This window comes from Ochlerotatus camptorhynchus, unplaced genomic scaffold (genome assembly GCF_037179485.1).
Source record: "Ochlerotatus camptorhynchus isolate MF236.1 unplaced genomic scaffold, CSIRO-AGI_Acam_v1.1 ptg000574l, whole genome shotgun sequence".
In the NCBI taxonomy this organism is placed as follows: Eukaryota; Metazoa; Arthropoda; class Insecta; order Diptera; family Culicidae; genus Ochlerotatus; species Ochlerotatus camptorhynchus.
Genome location: NW_027041055.1, coordinates 1,415,556 through 1,440,971, shown reverse-complemented (window position 1 = coordinate 1,440,971; position 25,416 = coordinate 1,415,556). Strand labels below are relative to the sequence as shown.

The 25,416-nt window shown below is 38.9% G+C and overlaps 1 protein-coding gene across 1 annotated transcript in view; it reads left to right on the top strand.

Annotated features, from left to right (window-relative positions):
• Positions 1-3,824: 3,824 nt before the first annotated feature.
• Positions 3,825-25,416, top strand: part of LOC135713611 (atrial natriuretic peptide receptor 1) — a 67,393-nt gene continuing 45,801 nt past the window's right edge. Inside the window, exons 1-3 of the mRNA XM_065236743.1 lie at positions 3,825-3,868; positions 13,005-13,451; positions 13,595-13,706. Coding sequence (XP_065092815.1) covers positions 13,097-13,451; positions 13,595-13,706 — 467 coding nt within the window. The 5' untranslated portion in view covers positions 3,825-3,868; positions 13,005-13,096. The remainder of the gene's footprint in view (positions 3,869-13,004; positions 13,452-13,594; positions 13,707-25,416) is intronic.

Here is a 25,416-nt window from a genome sequence, read left to right as displayed (position 1 = left end):
AATACAAGGACTCGGAAGATACTCTCATTAATTTAAAATTTCATTTTATGCAATTATTACATATATTATACTGTCATTACTGTTCATACTATCATTCCATTTATTTAGGCATATTCAATTGACCTGCATTGGGTTCATAAAGTCATGAAATTGGGTTGTGAGCGGAATGCTTAAGCAAATCAGCAATAAAAGGTTATCTTCCATTTAATTCCACTTAATTAGTTTTTGTATCTATGACCGATACGTATTTCATCAGTGTCATTTCCACTAAAGATTTATCAAAATTGAACCCCCCTTAAGTACTCATCCCCTAAGTTAAAATGTCAAGATCACAGGTATAAAAATGAAACTACAATGTGTTGAATTGGAAACTACCTATCTCACAATTCAGCATGGAGAGTGTATGGGAGCCGTTCGCTAATTTTAGACATTATAGTTTGACGTGATCACCAAGTTCCACTCACGCTCTGGAATGTGGCCTTGAGACTTGAGATTTGGCCTTCATAAGACTCCCTGTCTCGATTAAAAATTCTGTTCTAGTTTCAAATTACATCAGTCCTCATAAAATAAAGTGTGGTCCACTTAGAATCCAGACACTTTATTTATTCTAAAGCACAGCGTCTAGTGGTTGGATTTGGAATGTTTTGACAGCGATTTGTTTTGAAATTACACGTTTCGTCTTAAACGTGCAGTATTAAAAAAGTTGTCCTTACTAGATGGAATACGAGAAAAGAAAATTGATCCTGCACACCCACATCGAAAACCCGGTCTGTTAAATTCGAAAACCTATGTCAAATTGGATTTCAGGCAGGTTCCCGGACAAAAGTTTTATCTGGTCACAGCACGGGGTGATGTTCCCAGCAAATTCAAGTTTGTGTACCAAGCTTTTCATCACTAACAACACGATGGACTCGCATGAGTGCCTAATGAAATGTATACTACCTTTCATTAAGGCTCACAAAAGTGAAGTTCTGACCAGGTTTGACAAGCTGCTACTACAGCCAGGAGGTGCTACAGTGGATTTCGTCAACAAGGATACCAATCCACCCAACTGCCCGCAATTACACCCAATCGAAAGGTTTCGGCAATTATCAAGCGGAAGTTAAAGAAAACAGATGGCTCGATGTTATAAAAAGTGGCAGCTGAGGTTGACCAGGCCAGTGTGTGGCAGATGATGGCGGGAATTCCAAAGAAAGTCCGCGAGTTCATCCAACGGCAGTAATTTTGCAATTTTTTTTTATGAAAGTACCATTAAATACCTTAATTTTGACTTACGTCAAATCAATCCCGAGAAACACCTAATTTTAGGCGTCCAAATTCTAAGTGGTCCAGACTTTACAACAACATTGCGAACGGCCTTACGGTGAGAAAATTCCCATGCCAAGGACCCTTTCTCGTACCATGGAGTAAATTGAGATAAGAAACGAATCGTGAACTTGCTGAAAACTTTTAGCGATTAAACAAACGGTTTTGGAAATTTATGTATATCGAGCTGATTGCATTTTCCTCCACATATTGCTATAAATCATAATAGCATCCCGAATACTGCTTAAACTGCTTACCTGGCGCTTACCACATTTAAAATTAGGGAATATTTGAAAAATGCGGTGCCTTCCCGTTTTTGGCAACACGAGGTTTCTTTCTTTTTTTGCATTCCATCAAATGTGTCGAACGCTTTATTCAATGTGAGATTGAACTGGACCACTCTTCATTTCTTGTATTTGTGTGGTTTACATGTATTACTTATCAAGTGATTCGTTTTTTCAACTTTAGTTCTTTTGAATTTCAATTATTATTAGTTACAGTTCCTAGTCCAACCATGCCTGTTTTGGAGAATGACCACCTTGGTGGGATTGGTTTGTTTTAAATTTAAAATGGAAACTACTTATAACTACTATTTACAACTACACCTAACCTACAACTACAATATACACCTAATCTACTATATACAAATTGCTTATCAAAGCATGTTCTGATAAAATATATTTTTGTGCAAATTTAGTGTTAATTTCATTAATACTGGAATCTATTTTGGGAATGCCTGCCTCTTCGTGTAAATTTGTTATTCTAGTATCGAAAGGACGATCAAGTACCATCCTCAGCACTCTATTCTGAGCAACCTGGATTTAGTTCCTGTGAGTCTGTGCACATGATTCCCACACCGGAGCTGCGTAGATGATCGAAGGTGCTATGATTTGTTTGTAGACAGCCAGTTTGTTTACCCTTGAGAGGTGGGATCTACGGCAAATCAGCGGATACAGACACCTAACCAAGGCGGAACACTTGACTACGGTTTTCTCCACATGCGAGCGGAATAAATAGGAGCTTTTCGTCAAACAACATCCTGAGCTACACAGCAAAAAAAGTTGTTGAATATTACATCGAAACTGCTGCAACCAGGTCAATCCATAGGTTGTGTAATATCACATTGTACGATGTACATCGATTTTGCGAACAAAATTACATCCATTGATGTAATATTGTATCTGCGTTTTGCTATTACATCATTATTTCATACATCAGCTTGAATTACGTTGATCGATATTACATTTTTTTTGCTGTGTAGGTTACTTCGGTGGACCACTCAACCCTTGTAAAATCCATGATAACAGTACAAGATGTAGCCGGTTTCAGTTTGGACGATTGCCGATGGAGGAACATGATCGCTTGAGTTTTGGAGGCATTGATTTTGATTTTCCACGTGGTGGCATAATCAGCAACTGGACCACTCTTTCTTGGGTGTTGCTAAAAATGGATAGGTACTGCGCCAGGATTTTTTTTTAATTACTGGATATTCAGGGAATATCAGGGAATTTGGTTTTCTTCATTGAATTGGCTGTGCTGTGAAACTTTCATCGTTCACAACAAAAAATAAATTTTAATATTACATCCAAGAGGATACACTTCAATCATGTCTAAAATCTTATGTAATTTTTATTGCCACAAAAATAAACAAATGCAGTAAAAGCTGCGTAATGTCAGTTCATGCATTGTATTAATGATAATTTTGTCCTTTATGGCATGTAATATTACACCATATTGTTGACACGATTGCAGTGCATCCAGTTTGATGTGATACCAAAATTAATTTTTTGCTGTGTTATTTTTAATTTTAAATCCAAATTATTTCTTTATAAAAAGGACGCTCTCGAGGAAATTTAAGATTAAGTATTTGGTCAGTGGAACATAAGTTAAAGTGATATAATCCTACCAAAATCATGTTTATCATTTCATCAAATTTCAGTTTGAAGTTGGAATTTAATGATGTTGTCAGTTTTCATTTGAGGTTCTTCGCTTTGGGCTGGTTCGCCTCTGTTGAATGATATGGAGACGCTTGGTACAATGTAGTAATTTCGTTTATCAATTTCAGCTGAAAATGAATCGTTAAAGAAGTCATAAACACATCCGAATTTGCATCACTGCTGCTCGTAGGTACATCATTTGACATTGTCCGGATCGCTCCCAGACATAGCAATCAGCCGTATCGAGTGCGCCAATTGTTGCGTCTGCTGTGATGTTTGCTTCCCATCACCACCACCAGCAACAGCAGCTCGCTTCCATCCCCAGCAGAATCCCATCTGGCTGGTTGTCCTGGTGGCAACTATAAAAGTCCACCAGTAACCACCAGAGGTTTCACTCGTTTGTTGTTCGCCGTCGCGCGTGGTCGGTTGTTCGTTGAAAGAGTGGTGTTTGCTAGATAAGGGAAAAATAAGTGCACAACCCAAAAGGATACTCAATCAGGATACAATTTATAGCAATCAGAAGCAGCATCACAGGATTATCGAACAGTTGGATGGATTGAATTGAACTTTTCAGTGACAACTGTTGAATGTGATTATTCGTTGAAAGTGAGCAGTTCGGCTTTAAGGTGCTTTAAAAATAGTTGAGGTGAAGTAACGTGAGTTCATGGGACAGTGACTCCCTGGAGAGATAGATATACAGCAGTAAAACATCGGTCACACCTCTAAGGCACATGGTGACTGACCAATCATCGTTGAGCTTAGATGTACTAGATGGACAACGGGGGGCGTCTACCTGGAATGAGATCTGTAGACTGATTGGGCTTTGTGACCGCAGTTGTCTGTTTTGTATGTTCAGTGGAGCAGGTGCGATAACGAGGAAGGGAGTTAATGCACGTGTGTTTTCACTGGATCATGAACATGATGGATTTCCTCTGAAACAGGACTTCTACCTATGCTGCGCATGGAGCAAGGGTTACTGTACGAGTTTGGCGGAAGTGACATTTTTTTCAGTGCGCTAAAATAGAATCAACAGGTGGTTCAGTGTAACAGTGTGTGTGTGTTGGAAAAAGTCGAGATAAGGTGTCACTGACATGATTAATGATTGTTCTTGGAATAATACTTTACAAAACTTCGGGGATCAAAGCAAAGTGCTCCGAAAATGATTCGTTTACGATAAAAGGGATTTACTATATCATGAAACTTCAATTGCATTCAATGGAATTCAACAGGTGTATCAATTTTGGCTATAGTATACAACCCAATACAACCCGATATCGAGTTATTAAATATCGAGTTGTAGAGGGGGCTGTATTCTTTCGCTCGGAGTTAATTTTTATTTGCCGGGCTGAGATAAACACAGGCTGTTTGGATATTCAAATGATCTACACACTAATAAAATGACTGATAATTGATTTTTAAGGTGGTTACTAGACTGATGCAAAATTTGACTTTTTCGCTCCACAGTGCTTAAATGGTTTCAAATCGGGTCGTGATTAGCCTCCAAAAGCTACAACTCATTTGGTTAGAAACAGACTTCGCACAAACCATTTGAAGTTTACATGTAAATTACTATGGGAAATCTCAACTTTTTGTTCATTGCCTTCTAGTCTTTTTCCATATTGAGCTGCAAAATAACTCGATAGCTATTCTTATAGAAAATTTTTTCAGCTACAACTTTGCTGAAGATCGTTTCTATGTAAAACGAGACAGGAAATAGTTATTAATTATTTAAGATATTGGTAAATTTATGACATGATCAAGCAGCTGCTCTGTAGGTAACACTGTATTTTGCAGTGTGACATAGTAGCCATAATTTGGTTACCCTTTAAATTCCCCAATGAATTATTAAAAGGATTACATTTTATTACAATTTCATAGGTTAGAAGATTCTAAGAGCACATCAAAATAGAATCAGGAAATCCTTCTTTTAGAGTAAGGATACATTTAGGGATTCAATAGTCTTCTATGGAATGATCTGAGGAGTTGCCTTTCAGGAAAAGCTTGACGTACTTATGGAAAAAGTTGATATTGGTAAGGTGGAATTAAAATTTCATAAAATAATTGATTTATGATGAAGAATTTGCTAAAATATTGGATATTTAAACATATTCAAATAAATTTAAGGCCAATGAAGTTTGGTATGATAAAAAACTATTCTCATATACGATTATAATGAAAATACTGTAAGTGAATTTAATGGACTGAAATAATTATTTTACGTAAATAGATTCCTGTTGGAATATATAATTTTTGTTTTAAACAGAAATCAAATATTGTGTAACGTTCTGAACGATAAATTTTTAAAAACATCTGAGATATTTTTTTTATCTATGTTAAGAAACTCGAAAATATTCAAGCTTAGGTTCTTGGTTTTTGGCGATATCATAAATTATCCTAGATCCAAGAATATTGATTTTTTTTTATGTATTGTTAAAAAATCAAAGTTACACTTTTTCTTCCAAATTAAAAAAAAAAGTTCTGAGCTCAGGACTGAAATTTTTTTTACGACCGCAGATTCAGAATCCTTTATCTTAATTATTTGTAAGTTTATGATGCTAAAAGTTTTCTATCACGACGATTTTGAAAACTTTTCTAGCTCTAAGATGATTGTTTTCAAAGTTCTAGAACGCTAAACAAATTTTATTCTAGACAGAGATCTCAACAATTTTACAATTTTTCAGGATCTTGAATTTTTTATAGTTCTCTTAGTAAACAATTTTATCAAAACTTTGAATTAAAAAAATAAGCTTCCAAATCAGTTTTTTTTTCAAACTCTGGAATTACTCTTACATTTTTGATAACCAAGATCTGAAATCGTTGTCTCAATTTTGAAAAAAAAAATGTTGAAGATATTGTTGCTTTTATTCAAGCTCCGAGATTTAAAGATTTTTTTTTATTCAAAATCTTTTTCAAGTTCATGTCCGAGGTTCAGACTCTGGAATGTTTTCCTCAATCTGGGATATCAAATATTTTTAAGCCTCAGAATCTTGTTCAGGGTAAAGTCATTTTTTTATGCATTTTTGGTTTAGAACCTTAGGGGCAAGACAGCTGTTCTCAGAGTAAATATATTTGCAGCGAGTAAATTTGAGTAACTCACATTTACTCAAAATTATCAAAGTAGCCTCGAATTTCTGATCAAAGAAAATAAGGTATGACAGCATATTTGATTAGTGGCGCCGGCGGTGTTGTGGTAAGCGTGATTACCTCTCACCCCCGCAGGCCTGGGTTCAATCCCAGTCGGCACCACCGGGATGTTCTGAGGCATAACATCTCTGATCACGCCATCCTTCGTAAGGGAAGTAAAACCGTTGGTCCCCGGTTCATGAGTTGATGGGTCGTTAGGTAGGGTCCAGATGTGGGAGCTGCCTCCCTAGCGTTGGCAGCATTGGTGCTCAGCACGGAAAACAAGATCGACGGAAAACAAATCAAGGAAAAAAATATTTACAATGCCTACGATGGATGTGCCGAATCTAATTTCGGCACAGTGAGCTGGGTGGCTTATCCCTTGCTTGGAAGCCTTGCAGGCGTCTTCCCTCGTTGGCGATAATTGACACGGATACCGAAATAACCGTGCCAAAAGGCGAATACTCCCAGGCTTCAGGTAATTGTTTTATGCCGGTACCTTTTGCTCAGATGAGCCGAATCGTCTCCTTGGTTTCGCTTTCGGTTGGGTATCGCAACATGTACAATGGCCAGCTACTTGCATGTTCTTTAACCACCTTCAGTTCCTTCCGCTTGTTTTTATACATGGCAAACTGGACTAGACACAAGGGCGATAGTTTTAGCTCCTTCACATTTTACGGATATCGAGTTCAATAAATGCGTAATGTCTTCCAATTCTTCATAACCTACAGTACTGTTGTAGATTTGTTATTGTACATATTACGACATATTTTACAACTAGTAAACAATACCAATTCGAATAATGCTGCTTTCGTTGACCGATGAGCTCAGTCCGCTCTTTTGCTTGGTTTATCGTCTTAACACATTGTTGTTGGCTGGGTACTCCATGCTCATCACCAGCAGTTTGATTCTCTGCCGGAATGTATCTTCTCAACCCGTTCTTGCTTACTGTGGCTGCTAACGTTTGCTGTACTCAAATGTCACTACCAGTAAAGCAGAACATCTCTAGCTGTTCGGCATAACCACCATAAAATCTTGAATTTCGTTTCGTTCACGTGCTATACGAAAGCGCATTTGCAGTTCGATCGCCAAAATGTCTTCGCGAGTGAGCATTGTTATTTCACCTGTTTTTTTATGTGGGGAAAAACATTTCCCAGAAGTAATCCTGCATAAGTGGACCGACAGTTTAATATTTTGCACTTTTGGAATATTAGGATAATATCTGAATTTCTAAACATATTACGCATAACACTGCTTTTAAGTTGTGTGGTTTTACAATTCGAATAGCTTATTCGTTTCTTGTTTTCTGTGCTCATCATTTTTTTGCTTGACAGCATCGGTCTCAATATAACACTCAGGTTGCTATGTGTATAAGATATTGAGCAACGCGAATTACTCAGATTTACACAAAATTAACTCCGATTTTACTCATGATCGCAAGCTGCCTTACCCCCAGCTTCCAACCTTACTTTCTTAGAGCAAATAATAGAATCTGTTTTTGAACTGATTCAATGCGGTTTCTATGAGTATATTGAACTCATACACTACAGTACTCAAGGAGGTGCCTCACGCATGCAACGCATAATGTTTTAATTGTATATGGATCATTGAAATGATAATTAAAGCCTTTAATAAACCCTAGCATGTTGCTTGCCTTATAGATAATATTACAGTCGTACCACGATATAAAGCAACGTTACGTTATATCGAGTTACGTTATATCGAAGCAAAAAAAAAATATTTTTTTTTAAATCGAAAATTGTTTATCGTAACCCAAATGTGACCTAATTTTTTTCTAGTCATCTAAAATTTTCCCCAATTTTATTAGATAAGTTCCCAAAGCTAACATGAAAGATATGAAAATGAAAAAAAAAAGTACTAGAGTCGGTGCCTAGGGCACGAACGGAAGGTTGATATAGGACAGCGATTGGTCGGTACACTTGTTTCTGTGCTTAGTTCTTTTAAAGGGCGAACACGAAATTATTGCGACACCGAAAATGTCATGCCAATTTTCTTATAATGTTTAGAATCAAACCAAAATTTAAGGGTAGTTTTATACATATATTTACTTCAAAAATCAAAAGAAAAGTTAATCGATGGAGCCTTGAGTGTAAAATTGAACGCATTTTCACTTGATGCCCTCCATCAAAGTCTTTACAGTGTCATCCGGTACCAGTTTCTCAGTTTTTTTTTCCATTTTCTTAACATGTCCTTCTCGTCTTTGACTGTCTTCTTGCTCTTCCGAAGTTCCCGCTTCATTATTGCCCAGTACTGCTCCACCGGGCGCAGCTCCGGACAGTTTGGCGGATTCATGTCCTTTGGAACAAAATGGACAGAATTGGCCTCATACCACTCCAGGACACTTTTAGAATAGTGGCATGATGCCAAATCTGGCCAAAATAGCGGAGCTTCGTCGTGCTGCTGCAAGAACGGCAAAAGGCGCTTCTCGAGGCACTCAGATTTGTAGATCTCGCCATTTACTGTGCCCTTTGTCACGAAAGGCTCACTCCTCAGTCCGCAAGAGCAGATGGCCTGCCAAATGAGATATTTGGAGGCGAACTTCGACATTTTCTTCTTCTTAAATTTGTCGTCCACATCGAGCTTGCTCTTGCCGGTGAAAAACTCCAACCCCGGAATTTGCTTAAAATCGGCTTTTATATACGTTTCGTCGTCCATCACACAGCAGCCATATTTTGTCAGCATCTTCTCGTAGAGCTTCCGTGCCCGAGTTTTAGCCGTCGATTGTTACCGCTCATCGCGGTTTGGGAAGTTCTGTACCTTGTATATATGTAGCCCAGCTCTCTTCTTTGCATTCTGGACGTAGCTCTGCGACATGCCGATCTTTTTAGCCAAATCACGGCTTGAGACGTTGGGATTTGCTTTAATCATCCGCTTCACCTTTCCCTCCGTCTTTTTGTTCTCCGGTCCCGGTTTTCTTCCAGCTTCTTTGCCGTGGTCCAACGTCAACCGCTCCTGGAACCGCTTCAACACTCTGGAGACGGTTGAATGGTGAATGTTCAACATTTTTCCCAACTGCCGGTGCGACAGGTCAGGAAATTCCAGGTGTTTGGAAAGAATTTGTTCTCTCAACTCGCGTTGGTTCACCTCCATTTTCGTTGAATCGAAAAACACAACTTCGAGTTTGACAGCATGTACACAATACACATCAATGAGAAAGTGTGCAAAATTTGGTTGATTTTTACCCAATGGTAAAAAAGTTAATTTCGTGTTCGCCTGGGCTTCAATCCCAGTCGGTGCCTGTGGGGTATTTCTGAGGCATAAAATCTCTGATCACGAAGGGAAGTAAAGCCGTTGGTCCCCGGTCCATGAGTTGATGGGTCAATAAGGTAGGGTCCAGGTGTGGGAGCTGGCTTCCTGGCGTCGGTAGCACTGGTATTCAGTACGGAAAACAAGATCGACGGAAAACAAATGAAGGAAAAAAAGTAAATCAACTTTTTAGTACAACCGCTGCATTGTTTTAATATTACCGATGAGTTTTCTACCGGGGTCTCAAAGCCTAGTCAGTAAAGGCACGGTATAACCAAGCCAGAGGCGGTGGGTTCGATTCCCGGTCCATTGAGGCGAATCTAGGTGCCTAATGAAACATGCCACACAAGGAAGAAGTGTTAGTTTGTGATGTTCGTGCGAGAGAATATAGATTCATCCCATCCGTTCGCGATTCTGATTAGTACGCGACATATTCATATTTTAATTGTTCAATTTCTTAATTGTTCAATTTCTTAATTGTTCAATTGTTCTATTTTCACTATTTGTACTATACATACATCAAAAAACTAAAAGGGACAGCCCTATGGGGTTGTACGCAATGGTGACGTAGGACTACGTGGTCTTATATGAAAAATGTTATTTGTTCACTGCAGATGGAGCTTTTTAACAAATTGATAGCGGTCCAGAAAAGGACCGTTTTGTCGTGATGATTGAGTAATGGTGACCTACTATTAGGGTGTTCAACACTGATGAAGCTAACGTGCTGTATGTTGTTTGGAACGAGGTTGACGCACTTGGCATAGATGGCCCACAGCGGCTCACGACGCGCAACTGAATCCGATCAGTAGCGGTGTGGCTTCTTCTTCTTTCTTCGGTGAATCCAGGGCTCTTGTGGGCAGCTTTGATAGCTAGCTGCTTGCGGGCAGCCTTTCATTATGTACTGGAAAACGCCACGCGCCGAAAGCACTGCTGCTGCTGCTGATGACGATCGGACACCACCATTCACCACGCACGTTGATTGAGTAAACACCGTTCGGCGAGACAGGAGGGAATTCGATTTTTAAATCTGTATTAAGGAACAGGGAATCAAGAAAATGTTATCTTCCGATGCTTACCGACGATAAAAATACTAGTCAACGGAATCATGATCAGTGTACAGTAAGATCATGGATTATCATTTGTGTTACACATCATGATCAGCAACAAAAACGATAATCTACTGATATGATAACAATCACTTTGTAACGTATCTCAAAATCTAGGAACTTGCTGACTTTGGAAAAGTTGTTCTAGAGGTCAAATACCCTACAATACGGATATTTTTGGAATCGGGATGACACATATATTTTGAAAATCAATTTAGGTCGCCATTTCGAAATCCGTCATCTCGGCCGTTGGTTTCGGGAAAAAAAACTGTCAAATACCCTACAATATGGGTGTTTCTGGTACTGGAATAATGTGTAGATGTTGAAAATCGATGTCAACCGCCATTTTGGAATCAATTTGGTGACCTTTGGTTTTAAATAGAACTGACAAATACACTAGTCAACATGGAGGCCGACATCAATTTTAAACATCCACACGTCATCCCGGTTTAAAAAATTCCCACATTGTAGGAAAAAGTTGTTTCTAAAATCAATAGCCGCCATCTTGGATTCCCAAATAGCGGCAGATATTAATTTTCTACATCTGCATGCTATCCCTGTTCCGAAAATACCCACATTGCAGGGTAATCTTGCATTTCCAAATGGTGGCGGACATCAATTTTCGACAGGTTTTTCTTAAATCGATAGCCACCATCTTGGATTTCATAATGGCGGCAAACATCGATTTTCGATATCTATACGTCATCCTCATTGCGAAAATTCACACATATAGGGTATTTGATTAGCCTTGTCTTAAATTGGGAATTTTCAGTGACGAGAGCTGATGATGATGATCTGAGATTATCGCTTTTTCATATGATCATGATCTGTTACACAAATGATAATCGCATTATCGTTTCCAGAACTGTCCATTGTGATTTATGGAGTTGTACTAATCATGAGTGTAACCAAAATGAGAATGCCATTATCTTTATCTGAATCGTTCATTTTGATTCCCTGTTAAGGAATGCGCTTTTTGCAGGCAATCGGTGATAATTTTGATCGCCATCGCAACAGTTGCACATTCGTGCAATTTTCAATAGTAACCTTTTGTAAATTGATAGTCTTATTCTCATTTGTAGAAAAATTTCCAATCGATTGGCGTTTACGAATTAAAATCCATCTCCATCTCTGGGTCCAAATCAAACCACTTTCATGCCGCGACCAACTTTGGTTTTTTTAATTGTGGGTTGTCTTAAAAATACATGGTATGTTAGATTGAAACTAATGAGAACTGTTATCCGATTAATGACCTTGAGACATTTCCAGAAAATACTCTTTAACAAATTTATGGTGGTCCTGAAAAGGAACGTTTTGTCGTAATGGTTGAGTAATGCTGAGCTACTATTAGGGTGTTCGATACAGATAAAGCTGGCGAGCTGTATGTTGTTAGACTTAAAAAAAAGTTACGTTATATCGAGGTGGAAGTTACGTTATATCGAGGTTGCTTCATATCGAGGTATGACTGTATTACATATTATGTTCAACAAAGCTTAATTTAGAATCTATTATAACACCTAAATCTCTAACTTGATTGTACCTTTCAACTCTTTTTTGTCCTATTGTTATATTTTCTTGCCTAATAATTTGCTTTATTGTAAATGCAATGAAATTACATTTCTTCACATTAAGCTTTAATAAACTTTTTGTGCACCAAGTGTAAAAGTTATAATTTTTTTGTTGAAATACTACAAGGTCAGACGCTTCACGAATTTCCAGGAAAAGTTTCATGTCGTTTGTATATATTGAGACATTAAGGATATTCAATATGTGCTCTACATCATTAACAAATATAATAGTCAGTAATGGTCCAAGATGGGAACCTTCTGGCACACCAGATGTTACATTATATACTGACGATAAATCTCCTTCAAATCTAACTCTTTGTGTCCTACCGGTCAATTATGACTGAATCCACTTTAATCTGGTCTTTAGATAATAGAATAACCAGCATTTCGCTGTAAACATTATTTAAGTTGATTGAATTTTAAGCTAATAATAGCTTATTTTAATAATGAGGATAGTTAGCAGAACAATTAACCAATCTCCTGAAATCATATAAACAATATCAAACATATTTCAAATATGTTTTATAACAATATTTATGTTTTATTATTCAACAATTGAACACTGATTAGCATTGCCTCCTGTTCCCAGCCACTGCCTTCAGGGTTAGATTTGAATAATGAGTCAGAAACAAGTTTTTAAGCAATCGTTAAAAAACATCGATGTCGGTAGTCGTTCATTGCCTTCCATTCACTTGCAGACCGAATCGTAAATGCTCAAGAACAATGAAATCTTAATTATACCAGTGATATTTGCGGCCCGGCAGTGATACTTGTGAGTCTTCCGGCAACCATGCAGCGAAAACCGTTCCGCACCCCGGTCATTGTACTGTTGTGCCACTACTGTGTCTTCTCGTTCTGTGTAAGAGGGAAGCCGACTACCGCGTCGGAGGACACAGATATGACACTGCTGCTAAACAATCTCAGTGAATCGGCCCGAGAACGTCCGGTCGATGTGTCGTACTTTGAGGACGACGAGCTGAGCCTAGCTATTATGCTGGGAGGAACCAGTTCGTCCGGCGGAGCTAGCGGCCACCGAAATGCCAAACGGTCCGCCGATTGGATAAACCGTATCGAGACACAGGATGAGGACCTAGGTGCTAATTACACCATCTACAACGTTGGAGTCCTGATGGCGTCCCATTTGGGTATGTTTCCGTTGTGTGTTGGCATGGTATGTGTTGGATTTGCTTCATTATGGAGTGTAATGAGCTTAATTAATACTTGTTTCATTTATTACTCGCTTCAGTGGCCGAAAGGTAATCAAATCTTTGTACATGTCCATTTGCAGATTCGCCATTTGATTTGGAACGATGTGGGCCAGCCGTAGATTTAGCGTTAGATTTTATAAATGATTTCTTAGGAAAGACGCACAATACCAAGCTACGGAAAGTTCAAAAAAGGTAAGGACCATACCAAATAAACAAAAAAATACCATGAAAAGTGCTTAACGCGGTGTGACTTAATTTTACCATTTTGTTTATCGTTCGTTTATGGTTTCCGTTTAATAGGCATACTTATCGTTTTCTGTATACTATAATCCGAACAGTGATGGAAAAGTTCATCAAAGTTCCCTATGACTCACGAACTTTTCCCTTGGTGAACTTCGTGAAATATCGTGAACTTTTCCAACACTGAATCCGAATAGAGAAGACGGACTGTGAAAATCATCTAACCTAGTGTTACCTCATATTAACATCGTAAACTCAACCAAAACGGCTCTCCATGTTGTTTAAATTTCAAACTTCTCCACTATCGCTGGCATTTTCCAGAGAACGTGCCCTGGTTTAATGTCTCAACGAGACCAACGCGGAACAGGTGGGTCATTGAGGACAGTGCTTTCCACTTCGAAGATGAAAAAAAGCACTCACACGTTCGAGCTCAAACGTGCTAGGGTCGTTATCATCTTGTCAGCCAACCAAACTATATTCAACAGACTATGCTAGTGCCACGAACTGTCTGCTATTACCATGGTTGAGGGACGAATACATTTTTGCAAATTAGTGGCTACGGTGTTGTAACTGAAGCACTATAGGAGTCTACCAACCAAATAATATTCTTCTGAAGCATATCGTTACCCTTGTGTTCCCTGGAAATGATCCGAATGTTGTTGAATATTAATTCATACACTCAACAGGCAAATGGGACTGGGACTGTTGGATCAGAGGATTTTTGTGTTTGATCACATGTTCGGATTTGGGCTGTATAATTTTGCATTTCTTTCAATTTCGGAAATGATAGGCTAGTCCTTGAAATAGAAAGTAAAGGAGGCTGACTTGTGGAAATCATCAAGCATATTCAAATAGTCGGTGGCCTATTACAATCCGGATGATGACACTTGTATTCCGTCCATTCCTTTTTCGCTGGCTGCACCCTGGAAAGTGGGCAATTCAAAGCTCCTAGTCCCCTGTGCGACCGTCAGTTGGGACGTCGTCCTTTCCTCCATCATTTGTCGGCTTCATAACGAATGCAAACACATTTATGAGAAGCTCAAACAAATCGCTCTATCAAATGCCACTCAGTCAACGCCGCCAGTCTGACACGACGACCGGGTGATAGCTCGAGCAGAACGAAGCAGAAGTGTCACATCCTTATCATAACGTATCGTCGGATGTGTGTGTGTGTGTGCTTTGCGGTCGATGAATGCTTCCGGAGAAAATTCTTTTTATTACCCCATCACCACCGTATAAATAAATCCCGACACTGCAAACACTTTTTCGCACCATTTCGTATCCTAATTCAACACTGAATACGTTCCGCTAGGTCATTAATCGCCTCTCGGGATAATTATGGGACCAGTCTCTTATGGATGTGTCATCACTTTCGCTCATAGAAGACCGTGAACCATTAGTTAGTTTTTTCCCTCTAGATTCGTTAGACGTAGTTCACACCCCGGGACGATAATTCCCATAGACGGTAAAAGGTTTCAGAACCAGAAACACGGATATCAAGATATTAACTAGTCAACAATTAAAAGCCGGAACACTATAGGATCTAGGGTGAATTGGCCTATTATCGAACCCCTAGTAGCTGATTAGTAATTTACGTTAAAATCATGATTCAAAGGAATTCTCGGACTTTTCCGTTAATACGACCGATCAAGCGGCACACAACGTTCTCTTCCACTGTTTTAACGATTTTATCCCACCATTTTTTCATCTGAGCTGCCGTTTTGATGACTGTACCTTTTACCTTCAGTTTCCTCTCCATAATTGCCCAGTAGTTTTCAATGGGCCTGAACTGGGGACAATTGGACGGATTGAAGGTTTTCGGAACAAACTGGACTCCGTTGTCATTGAACCATTGTTGTACTTGCCGGCTGTAGTGACAACTCGTAAGATCCGGCCAAAATGTCACCGGACCATCATTTGATTGGATGAAGTTCATCATTTTCTCAGTGACGAAAACCTTTGTCTTCTGGCCTGCCAGATCAAATTCTTGCGTGTGGGACACCTCCTCGAGCCTTCGCCTTGTAAAATTTTGGTCCTGGAAGCTGTTCGAAGTCGGCTGTAGGGATTTTTTTTATTATTTATTTTATTATTTATTTGTCGTCAATCAGTGTAGACCGTTTTACAATAGTGCTGTTGCCTTACATGCTATTTTAAAACATACGTTTTATTTGAAATTGTCAGCAAATGTAGACTGCATATACAAATATCTAAAAAAATAAAAATTGTTTTAAACTTAACGAAATGAAATCCTAGCAGTTAGTGTTCTCCTTACTGTATCTTTAGACATCGTTAGATCTATATGCTCACAATAATTATTATACACTCTCATCATTCTCTTAATTGGTCCATTTTTACTATAATTCGTTCTGTGAGGTGACAGTTGAAATACATTTCGAGTTCTTAACATGCGTGATGGTACGTAAAAATTTAATCTTGCTAATATTTTTTCTGAATTTACGCGTTGTGAGATAATATCATTGACAAAGGAAATCATGGAAATTTCTCTTCGTTTCTTAAGTGTTTCAATGTTTATCAACATGCAACGGGACTCATAAGAAGGAAGGGGAAAAGAGGTCCAGCCTAGTTTCCTAAGAGCAAATAACAAAAACTGTTTTTGAACTGATTCCATACGATTTATATAAGTTTCATGGTATGGAGCCCAAACCACACTGCAGTATTCGAGAATTGATCTCACGTAAGCTATATAAAGTGTTTTGATGGTATATGGGTCTTTAAAATGATAACTAAATCTTTTTATGAATCCCAACATATTATTTGCTTTGTGAATTGTGGTATTCACATGATCTACAAATGTCAACTTCGAGTCAAGAATTACTCCTAAGTCCCTAATTTTATCGCACCTTACAACCAGCTGGTTTCCTAGAGTACATGTAAAATCTAGAGTAGTGTTTTTTCTGGAATATGATATAATATTGCATTTTTTAACATTAATATCCAGCAGACTTTTAACGCACCAGTTGTAGAAAACATCAATTTCATTTTTAAAATGTAGCAAATCAGAATTGTCAAAGATTTCCATGTACAGTTTCATATCGTCAGCATATATGAGCACATTTAAACGATTTATCACAAACTTCACGTCATCCACAAATAAAATAAATAATAAAGGACCTAAATGAGATCCCTGTGGAACTCCCGAGGTAACATTAACTGGCGAAGATATTTTTCCTTTAAAGCGGACCATCTGTGTTCTTTCTATCAAGTATGATCCAATCCATTTTAAAGGTGTACTTGTCATACCTAAACGTTTTAATTTAAAAAGAAGTAAGGGAATGTCTACTCTGTCAAAGGCCTTACTAAAGTCAGTGTATAAGGTTTCAACGGTATTACCTCTATCCATTGCTTCAATAGAAAAGTTTACAAATTCCAACAGATTAGTAGACGTTGACCGACCTTTAAAAAAACCATGTTGATTATTTGAAATGCGATGCTTAACCTGGTTAAATATTTTCTGGTTAACAATTGCTTCAAACATTTTAGGAATGCATGACATGATTGCAATACCTCTATAGTTTTTAATATCTGACCGTTTGCCAGATTTAAATATTGGAACTAAAAATGATTTCTTCCAAATTTTTGGAAAATCACCTGTTTTGAGAGATAAATTGTAAAGCCAAAACAATGGTTTAACAAAACTTGTTGCTATTTTTTTCAATAAAAATGGAGGTATTTCATCAGGACCAGGTCCTTTGCCAGCATCGAGACTTTCAAAAGTCATAAAAATTTCTTTAACAGTGATATTTTTAACTGATACGTCGTTTTCCCCTTCATGTAGGTAAGAAAAATAGTTCAAATCGAGAGCATTACTGGATTTCTTATATGTGTTTTGGAAAAAACGAGCAAATAGGTTACAAATATCCACACTATCAGTGCTATCACACTCTTCAAACTGCATGCGTGATGGGAATGTACATGACTTCATTTTTTCGTTCGCGAAGTTAAAGAACGTTTTGGGATCTGATTTTATATTGTTCTCTACTCTTGAATTGTAATTCTCATATGATGACGATATTTCTGCCTCAAGTACTCCGCAAATTTTAACGTATTTTTCTAAATTTTGTGACGTTTTAAACTTTTTATACGCCTTGTGTGCTTTTTGCTTCCTGTTTTTAATATTTCTGATTTCTTGTGTATACCACACAGGATATTTGGTGCTGTTCACTATTCTCTGTTGTCTTTTAGGAACGAATTCTTCAATAATATTGTATAAGTTAGTATAAAATATGTCAACAGCCTTGTCCATGTTGTTTTCATCTTTTAAAAGGTTTTGCCAACTTATGTTATTCAGTCTGTTGTTAAATTCAGGAACATTTGCATTTTTAAAATCATAAACTAATTCAAAATCAACAACGCTTGGGCGTGACCGATGCGAGTCTGTGAACACTGAGTATTCAATAGCCGTATGAAATTTTTCATTCTTCCATAATGGAACTGCTGCTTCTACAATACAAAAATCTTCTGTACAATTAGTAAACATAAGATCCAAATAGGAATTGAGCTGGTTACGAACATGGTTAATTTGATGAAGTCCCAAGTGGCTGCTTTTATCAAAGATGAATTGCAAAGTATCGTTTTCTCCTACAATTGGTAACAACAGAGAATCATTATCACTATCCTGTATAAAATTAACAGTATTCTGGTTAAAATCTCCATAAATATGAATTTTGGTTCTTGGATCTTCTCTTTGAATTTTCAGTTCTGCAGCAGTGAAAAACTTTTCGTAAGCTGGTTTTTTGGAAAAGTGTGGAGGAAAGTAGACAGAAGCGAAAAGATGTTCTTCGTCGTTTATTAAAATTTCAACCCACACATCTTCAAATTCTTTTTGGCTTTCACTAACAATTTGTTCAGCTTGAATTATAGCATTCACAGCAATAAGTACACCACCACCTGATTTTTTACCTGATAATGATAAATCGCGGTCACATCGAAAAACACAATATTTACTACCAAAGACCTCTTCGCTATTAATGCTATCAGACCAACTAGTTTCTGTTCCAATTATTATATCATATGTGCATCCGCTTATTTTATTTTGAATTTCATATATTTTATACGCACTACGCATACGGTTAAAGTTTTGGCAATAGACTGTAGTTTCACTTAAAAAAGAGCTACTTGATAAACTAGCGACATGGTCACTTACGTCGTGCTGGTCAGGGGGTGAAGTGGCTGCATCCTGTCCGCAGGGATGCCATTCTCCCCAGTGTAAGCAGAGTGATGAGTTGAAACGACACCTCGCACTATGACAAAAGCAAACTCACCCGAGATTTTTATTTTGTTTTCAGTTTCTATCGCTTCTCCCACTTCGCAGACAAATACAGTTTCTGACCTCGCACCTCCACCAGTCCAACACACCGGAGCGGATGAGTGATCACTAGGGAGCACCGTAGAGTTCGTTTGCTTCACCGGGGAGAATCACCCCGGTGAAGACTTTGGTTGTTAGTTTGTTGCTAAAAGGAAGAGGAGACAACTGACTTCTTACTCTTTTATCTCTATTTCTATCTCTATCTCTATCTTACGCATTTCCAATCGGCCAATCACGAGCTGGTTCGCGCTTGACAGAAAAGTGATTCGTTTTCGCCCCCCGTATTGTCTTCTCTTCCTCTTAGGTTTGTTGCATAAAAACATTTTTTAAAGGTTACTTTTTCTATTAATGTCAATTATTTCAAAATTTGGTGTACACATTTTGGAAATGCGAATACGGGAAGTGCATCAGCGCACCATTATTGAAATTTGCTTCAGTTTAGTCGACAGACAGACATGGGACAGAGATCGATTAGGATCACAGCGGGAGTTCCACAAGGCTCCATCCTTGGTCCAACGCTCTGGACCGGGATGTACAACGGCGTGCTGAAGCTGCCCAAAGGAGTTGAGATCGTTGGCTTTGCGGACGACATCGTCTTGCCGATAACAGGCGAGACGCTGGAAGAGGTGGAAGTGCTGGCGACCGAGGTGATCAACATGATTGGTAACTGGATGTAAGGAGTGAAGCTGCAGATGGTCCATCATAAAACGGAAGTTCTATTGGACAGTAACTGTAAAGCGGTACAGCGGGAATATATCACCGTCGGGGGCATGCCATAACCTCAAAGTGGAAGACAGCAAGTGCTACAGGCGGAGGGAAGCCGGAAGAGTACGGAAAGTTGTGAGAGCGGAGTCGTTGGCTAAGTGGCAACAGGAGTGGAACACGGCAGAGAACGGTAGATGGACACGTAGACTAATAAAGAGATGAAACAGCCTCTGGCTGAAAGTCTCACTATTAAAGATAACCTAACCTAACCTAACCACGTAGACTAATACAGATTTTTTTCGACCTGGGTGAACAGAAATCACGGAGACGTCAAATTCCACCTAACGCAGTTCTTGTCTGGCCGCGGCTGCTTCAGGAAGTATCTGCATCGGTTCGGACACGCAATGTCACCCCTCTGTTAGGAGTGTGGCAACGTGGATGAAACGCCGGAGCATGTGGTCTTCGACTGTCCAAGGATCGAGGCAGTTTTGTGAAGGGAGATGCCCGTCCTTAACGTGGAGAATGTCGTCGTAGAAATTTGTCGAGAAGAAGGCACTTGGAATGCCGTCAGCAGCTGCAGCGAAAATGGAGAGAGGAGCAGCGATCTAGCCACACCAGAACACCCGATGAATATTGACGAGATGCCGCTTCAAGTTGAATACCGTGACCACTTTTAATGTTTTTTTTTTTCATTTGCCCTGCAAAGCACAACATTCACAACCACTTTTTCGGTACTGTTCTCAAACCGCACTAAACTCAGCAACACAAAGGGCGTTCGGTGAAATGGCGTTCGGTGAAATGGCATTCGGCAAAATTTTCCATAGTAAATTTTTTTTCGGCTCTCCCTAGCTCAAAACCTGGCTCCGTGTCTTTGTATACGTTTTTCAGCCATTTTATTGATGTTTTCACTCACTCACGTCAAGCTCTGCCTGAATCTTTGGAGAAACAATAACGCATTTGCGCTCCTATCTTTCTCACGGAAGTGAGTGTATAAACAGACAAAAAGTGAACTGTCAACATTCTCACTCTCTCGTGCTGTGTCTAAAAATCTCTCCAGTGGTGCCAGGAGAAATCTCCGAGGAGACAAGCAGAGATTCACCCCAGAGAATGAAATCTCTTGCACCCGGGTGATTCTCCCCAGATAATTTTCAACTCTGATTAGATGTAGTTTGTAAGATATTATTTATAAATTAGTTTAAGATTCAACTAGATATCGATATTTTTAAAAATTTCAGGGTCTTTTATGAGAGTTTACGAGATTTTCAAAATTACTTTCTGCTATGTTCGTACAATGCAACCGCTTCGATTCCCTCGTAAACAGGGTGCGTGACGAATTTTTGCAGTAAATGGCATATTTGAGAAAAAATACACCAGTTAGTTATTCTAGCAATGAATTTTGTGCGATTTATTTTATTTCGCAACATATGGAAGTTGTAAGTAAATTTATTCAATTTAATTTATTATAATTATTGCCTTCCCTTTCGACGACTGTAGTTAGACGCTTCCGGAAACTGCAGTATGCACGTTTTAAAATGTTTCGATCCATAGATGTCATCACTGCCTTGATTTTAGCTTTTAGCGACTTAAGTGTGGTGTGAGGGGTTCTATTGGTATCCCGTTGGACGACGCCCTATACAAAATAAGCCAACGGATTGATATCGGGACTGCTTGGGGGCCAAATTTCTTCCTCCCAAATTTACGAAATATTTTCCGTAAGCCATTTCTGTGCTTTATTAGCAGTATGAGCAGGTGCTCCGTCTTATCACTTTCCCAAGCCTTTTTTAATATTATACACTGTTCAGACACATTTACCGACCGAATTATTTCTTTCATGCATACTCCGGCGCGCAACAAAGCGACAACGGCTGACAGATTGCTCTCTTGTTTCGACATCTTTACGTTTACTCAACATTGTTTGTTTATTTATTTATTTATTTATTTCTACTTGTCAACAGATAAAATAGTTACCCTAATGACAATTTTCTATATCTAAACATCAAAACTGCTTCAAACACAAAATTAACGCAAACATCTCTTAAAGCTACGCTTATTTTTCTCGCGGGACACATTAAAATCGAACACATAATAACAACTATTGAAAACGCGGCACATAATCAACATTGGTTCGTGTACGCCATAGTTGGTCCTCGAACGCCGGTTGTTTAAGGACGCATGCAGCCGGAGGTCCCGTCGTTGAGTGTTGATGTCAAGAAGACTGAGAAGTGTGGAGCAGTCGACGTTCCCTTGCAGAAGATCCGCAACGAAACAAGCCTTCGCCACATTACGCCTTCCTTCCAAGAGCTCCAGGTCGATGAGGTTACAGCGACTTTCATAGCTCGGCAAGTTACGCGAGTCGCGCCAACGAAGGTGTCGCAACACAAAGCGAATAAATTTTCGCTGAACAGCTTCAATTCTATGGATGGCATTCTGATAGAATGGCGACCAAACAACGGCAGAGTATTCCAGTATAGGTCGAACCAGGGAACAGTATAAAGACTTCAGGCAATACACGTCCTTGAAGCTTTTGGCGAAACGGAATAAAAATCCTAGCTGCGATGAAGCTTTAGATACAACATAAGCAATGTGATCCTTGAACGTTAATTTGCTATCGAGCATGACTCCCAAGTCCTTGACAGTCGATTCGTGTTTCAAGCTTATTCCTCTTAAGGTGTAATCGTGGAAATGCATCGCCCGTTTACGGCCAAAGGAGATGACCGAGCACTTGGACACATTTAAAGACATCCTGTTTATCCGGCAACAATCATCAAAGACTTCAAGTTCTTCGTGGAGGAAATGAGCGTCTTGAGGCCCTTTTATTACGTAGTAGAGCTTCATGTCGTCGGCGTACGAGAGTTTAAGGCATTTGAGGATCAAGTTCACGTCGTTCATATACAACAGGAAAAGCAATGGCCCCAGGTGGCTGCCTTGAGGAACACCAGATGTAACAATGAAGGGTGGAGAAGCGTAGTCACCGATCTTAACAGACATAGATCTGCCAGTCAGATAGAAGCGAAGCCAGGTAAGTAGACTCCCATGAACACCCATTTTGTCATATTTAGAGATGGTAATTTAATGGTTCACTTTATCGAAAGCTGCAGAGAATAATGAACGATGTAAAAACAGTTAGATTAGTCGTCGTCGAGCGCTTAGGCATGAAGCCGTGTTGATCCTGAGAAATACTGTACGAGCAGTCTTGAACCAACTTTTCCAGGACAATTAGCTCAAATAGTTTGGAGATAGCACTCAATGCAGCTATTCCGCGGTAATTGGCGACAGTCTGCTTGCATCCTTTTTTGTGAACAGGGAAAACAAACGAATCCTTCCAACATTCTGGAAAAACTCCGGAGGTCATTGACAAGTTGAAGACCTTAGCTAAGGGCTCTGAAAGAGTGTCTAAGCAACGTTTCAGTACTAATGAGGGAATGCCATCTGGACCAGATCCTGTTGATGTTTTCATCTGTTTCCCAGCTGAAATCACCATGTCGCTGTGGATGGTGAATGGAGAACCAAACACCGACGTACGAGGGACATTACTCGTGGCAGCAGCAATTTCCTGAGCATCAAGAACTTCGTCTGAAAAAACGCTGCTGAATTGTGTGCGAAACATATTGGCGATATCTGCGACGGAGTTGGCATCAGTAACGCCATCAGTCATATTGGACGGCAATCCCGTTTCTTTCCGTTGCTCGTTCACATATCGCCAGAATTCCTTAGGATTAGCTTTGAGACGACTCTGCAAGTGACACTGATGTGCGTTGTACAAGCTTGCATTGTTTAAATCTTACACCTAACAGTATAAGCTATCCAGTGCTGCCAAATATATCTAAATCATGATGCACAAGCATGAGAAATTACTATTTGAAATTTACTGCAAAAATTCGTCACGCACCCTGTAGGTCAGGTCATGAACTCACCTAATTTATAAATATTTATCCTATTTTAACTAGAATCTACTAACGGTTTAATTTGTACTTACTAGATTAGCAATAATTTCAATAATATTGTAGTTTTAAACAAAGCACTTTTCTCAATTAAGATAGAATTAATTAAATTTGCTTTATAAATTCGGCCACCACGTTGTAACGATTGTGAAATGATTGTTCATTTTATTGTTTTGCTTTCTATCTTCTGTCTTCTTGTCAGTGCACCGTCTGTCGTGTTGTTGAAAAGAACAAACTATTCCAGTTGATCACTCTGCGGCAGGGACTGCGTTGCGTGCCCTGCGGTTTAAGCCACAACATGCCCCGGCCCGTGAACCTGGTCCGGAAGTCACGTCCGATCCAGCGTCACCTTCATTTATTTCAAGCACCGCAAGTTTCGTTGTCGCTCGCTTTAGCACGCCGCTGTTGGTACGAATCCAGGCCTGGCGTACTCTGCCATCTCCGGCAACTATCGCCTCCTCAACAATCCCACGTACCCAACACTTTCGCTTGTCGCCATCAACAACATAGACCATGTCACCTTTCTTCAAATTTTTCGCTTCACCAAACCACTTGGGTACGCTCCAAGAGAGAGGCGCCAGCTAGCTCTGAAGCCGATCGCGTAAACGTCAATGCGAACCAGTCATGATCTGTCACTGCGAACCGAAATTTTGATTCAATAAAGTGGGGGAAGTATTGTTAATCGGAAAAAAATCTGCGTATTGTTTTTTTTTCAAGATAGTTTTTTTGAAATGACAGTTAATGATGGTGCAGAATACAAATGTTTTTGGACGTTCGGCGTTTCTGTTACTTATTGTGAAGCAGGGAGAGGGTGTTATTAGTAGTTTTCACGCAAAGGATTTATTTTCCATTGAAATAGAGACAACTTGTAGGGATTGAAGTGAACAATCGTTACGTAATTAAAAATTGATTATCGTCTATCCATTAGAAGTATGAAAATCGGAGTAAGCAACAATCATTTTGATGCCGAAAAAGTTAGAAGTCGTACCTAATGCACAATGTTGCTCAAGTATTCGTACGCTGCTACTCCGAGCTCCTAAAAAATAACCATGTTTTTGCACAATACATTGAGTATTTGGCGACTACTGTGAAGGAGTGGGTGGTCTATTTCAGATTTCTGACTAAAATAATTGTTAATTTGTGAAATAAAGACATATTTATTGTGTTATCTCTTGATTCTTATTTGAAGTTTTTGTTTCAATTTAGCATACTTTGACTATCATATTTTCGCTTACGCGATTTCTTCGTACGATTTGACTTAGCTTTGAATCTTAAAAACCTTTTGATGATTTTGGTTTTTAAATTGTGGCAACCAGGAATTTCCAAAGGTAATACTTTCAAAGACTTTTCAAGAGAAGAAAATTGATGCTTGGTTAACTGGAGGTGATTTTCAAAATGCTGGTTGATGCTTTCTTCCATACAAATAAAAAAATAAAATATGGATCGTGTAACAAAAACGAATGGCTTCTGACGAGCTCTGCCCAGTAGAAATGAATATTTTCCATATTTTTTATCATATGGAACAGGCAAAACACATTGGTTTATGCAAGTTTCACAAACATTACTGTTCCTGCTAATACTACCCATGATATATCCAGCAACATGATACATAGCATTAGCTTCAGAATTGTTTTTAGAACTTAAATACCGCTCAGCTACGGTAGATGCATCAGTATTTGAAAGATCCACA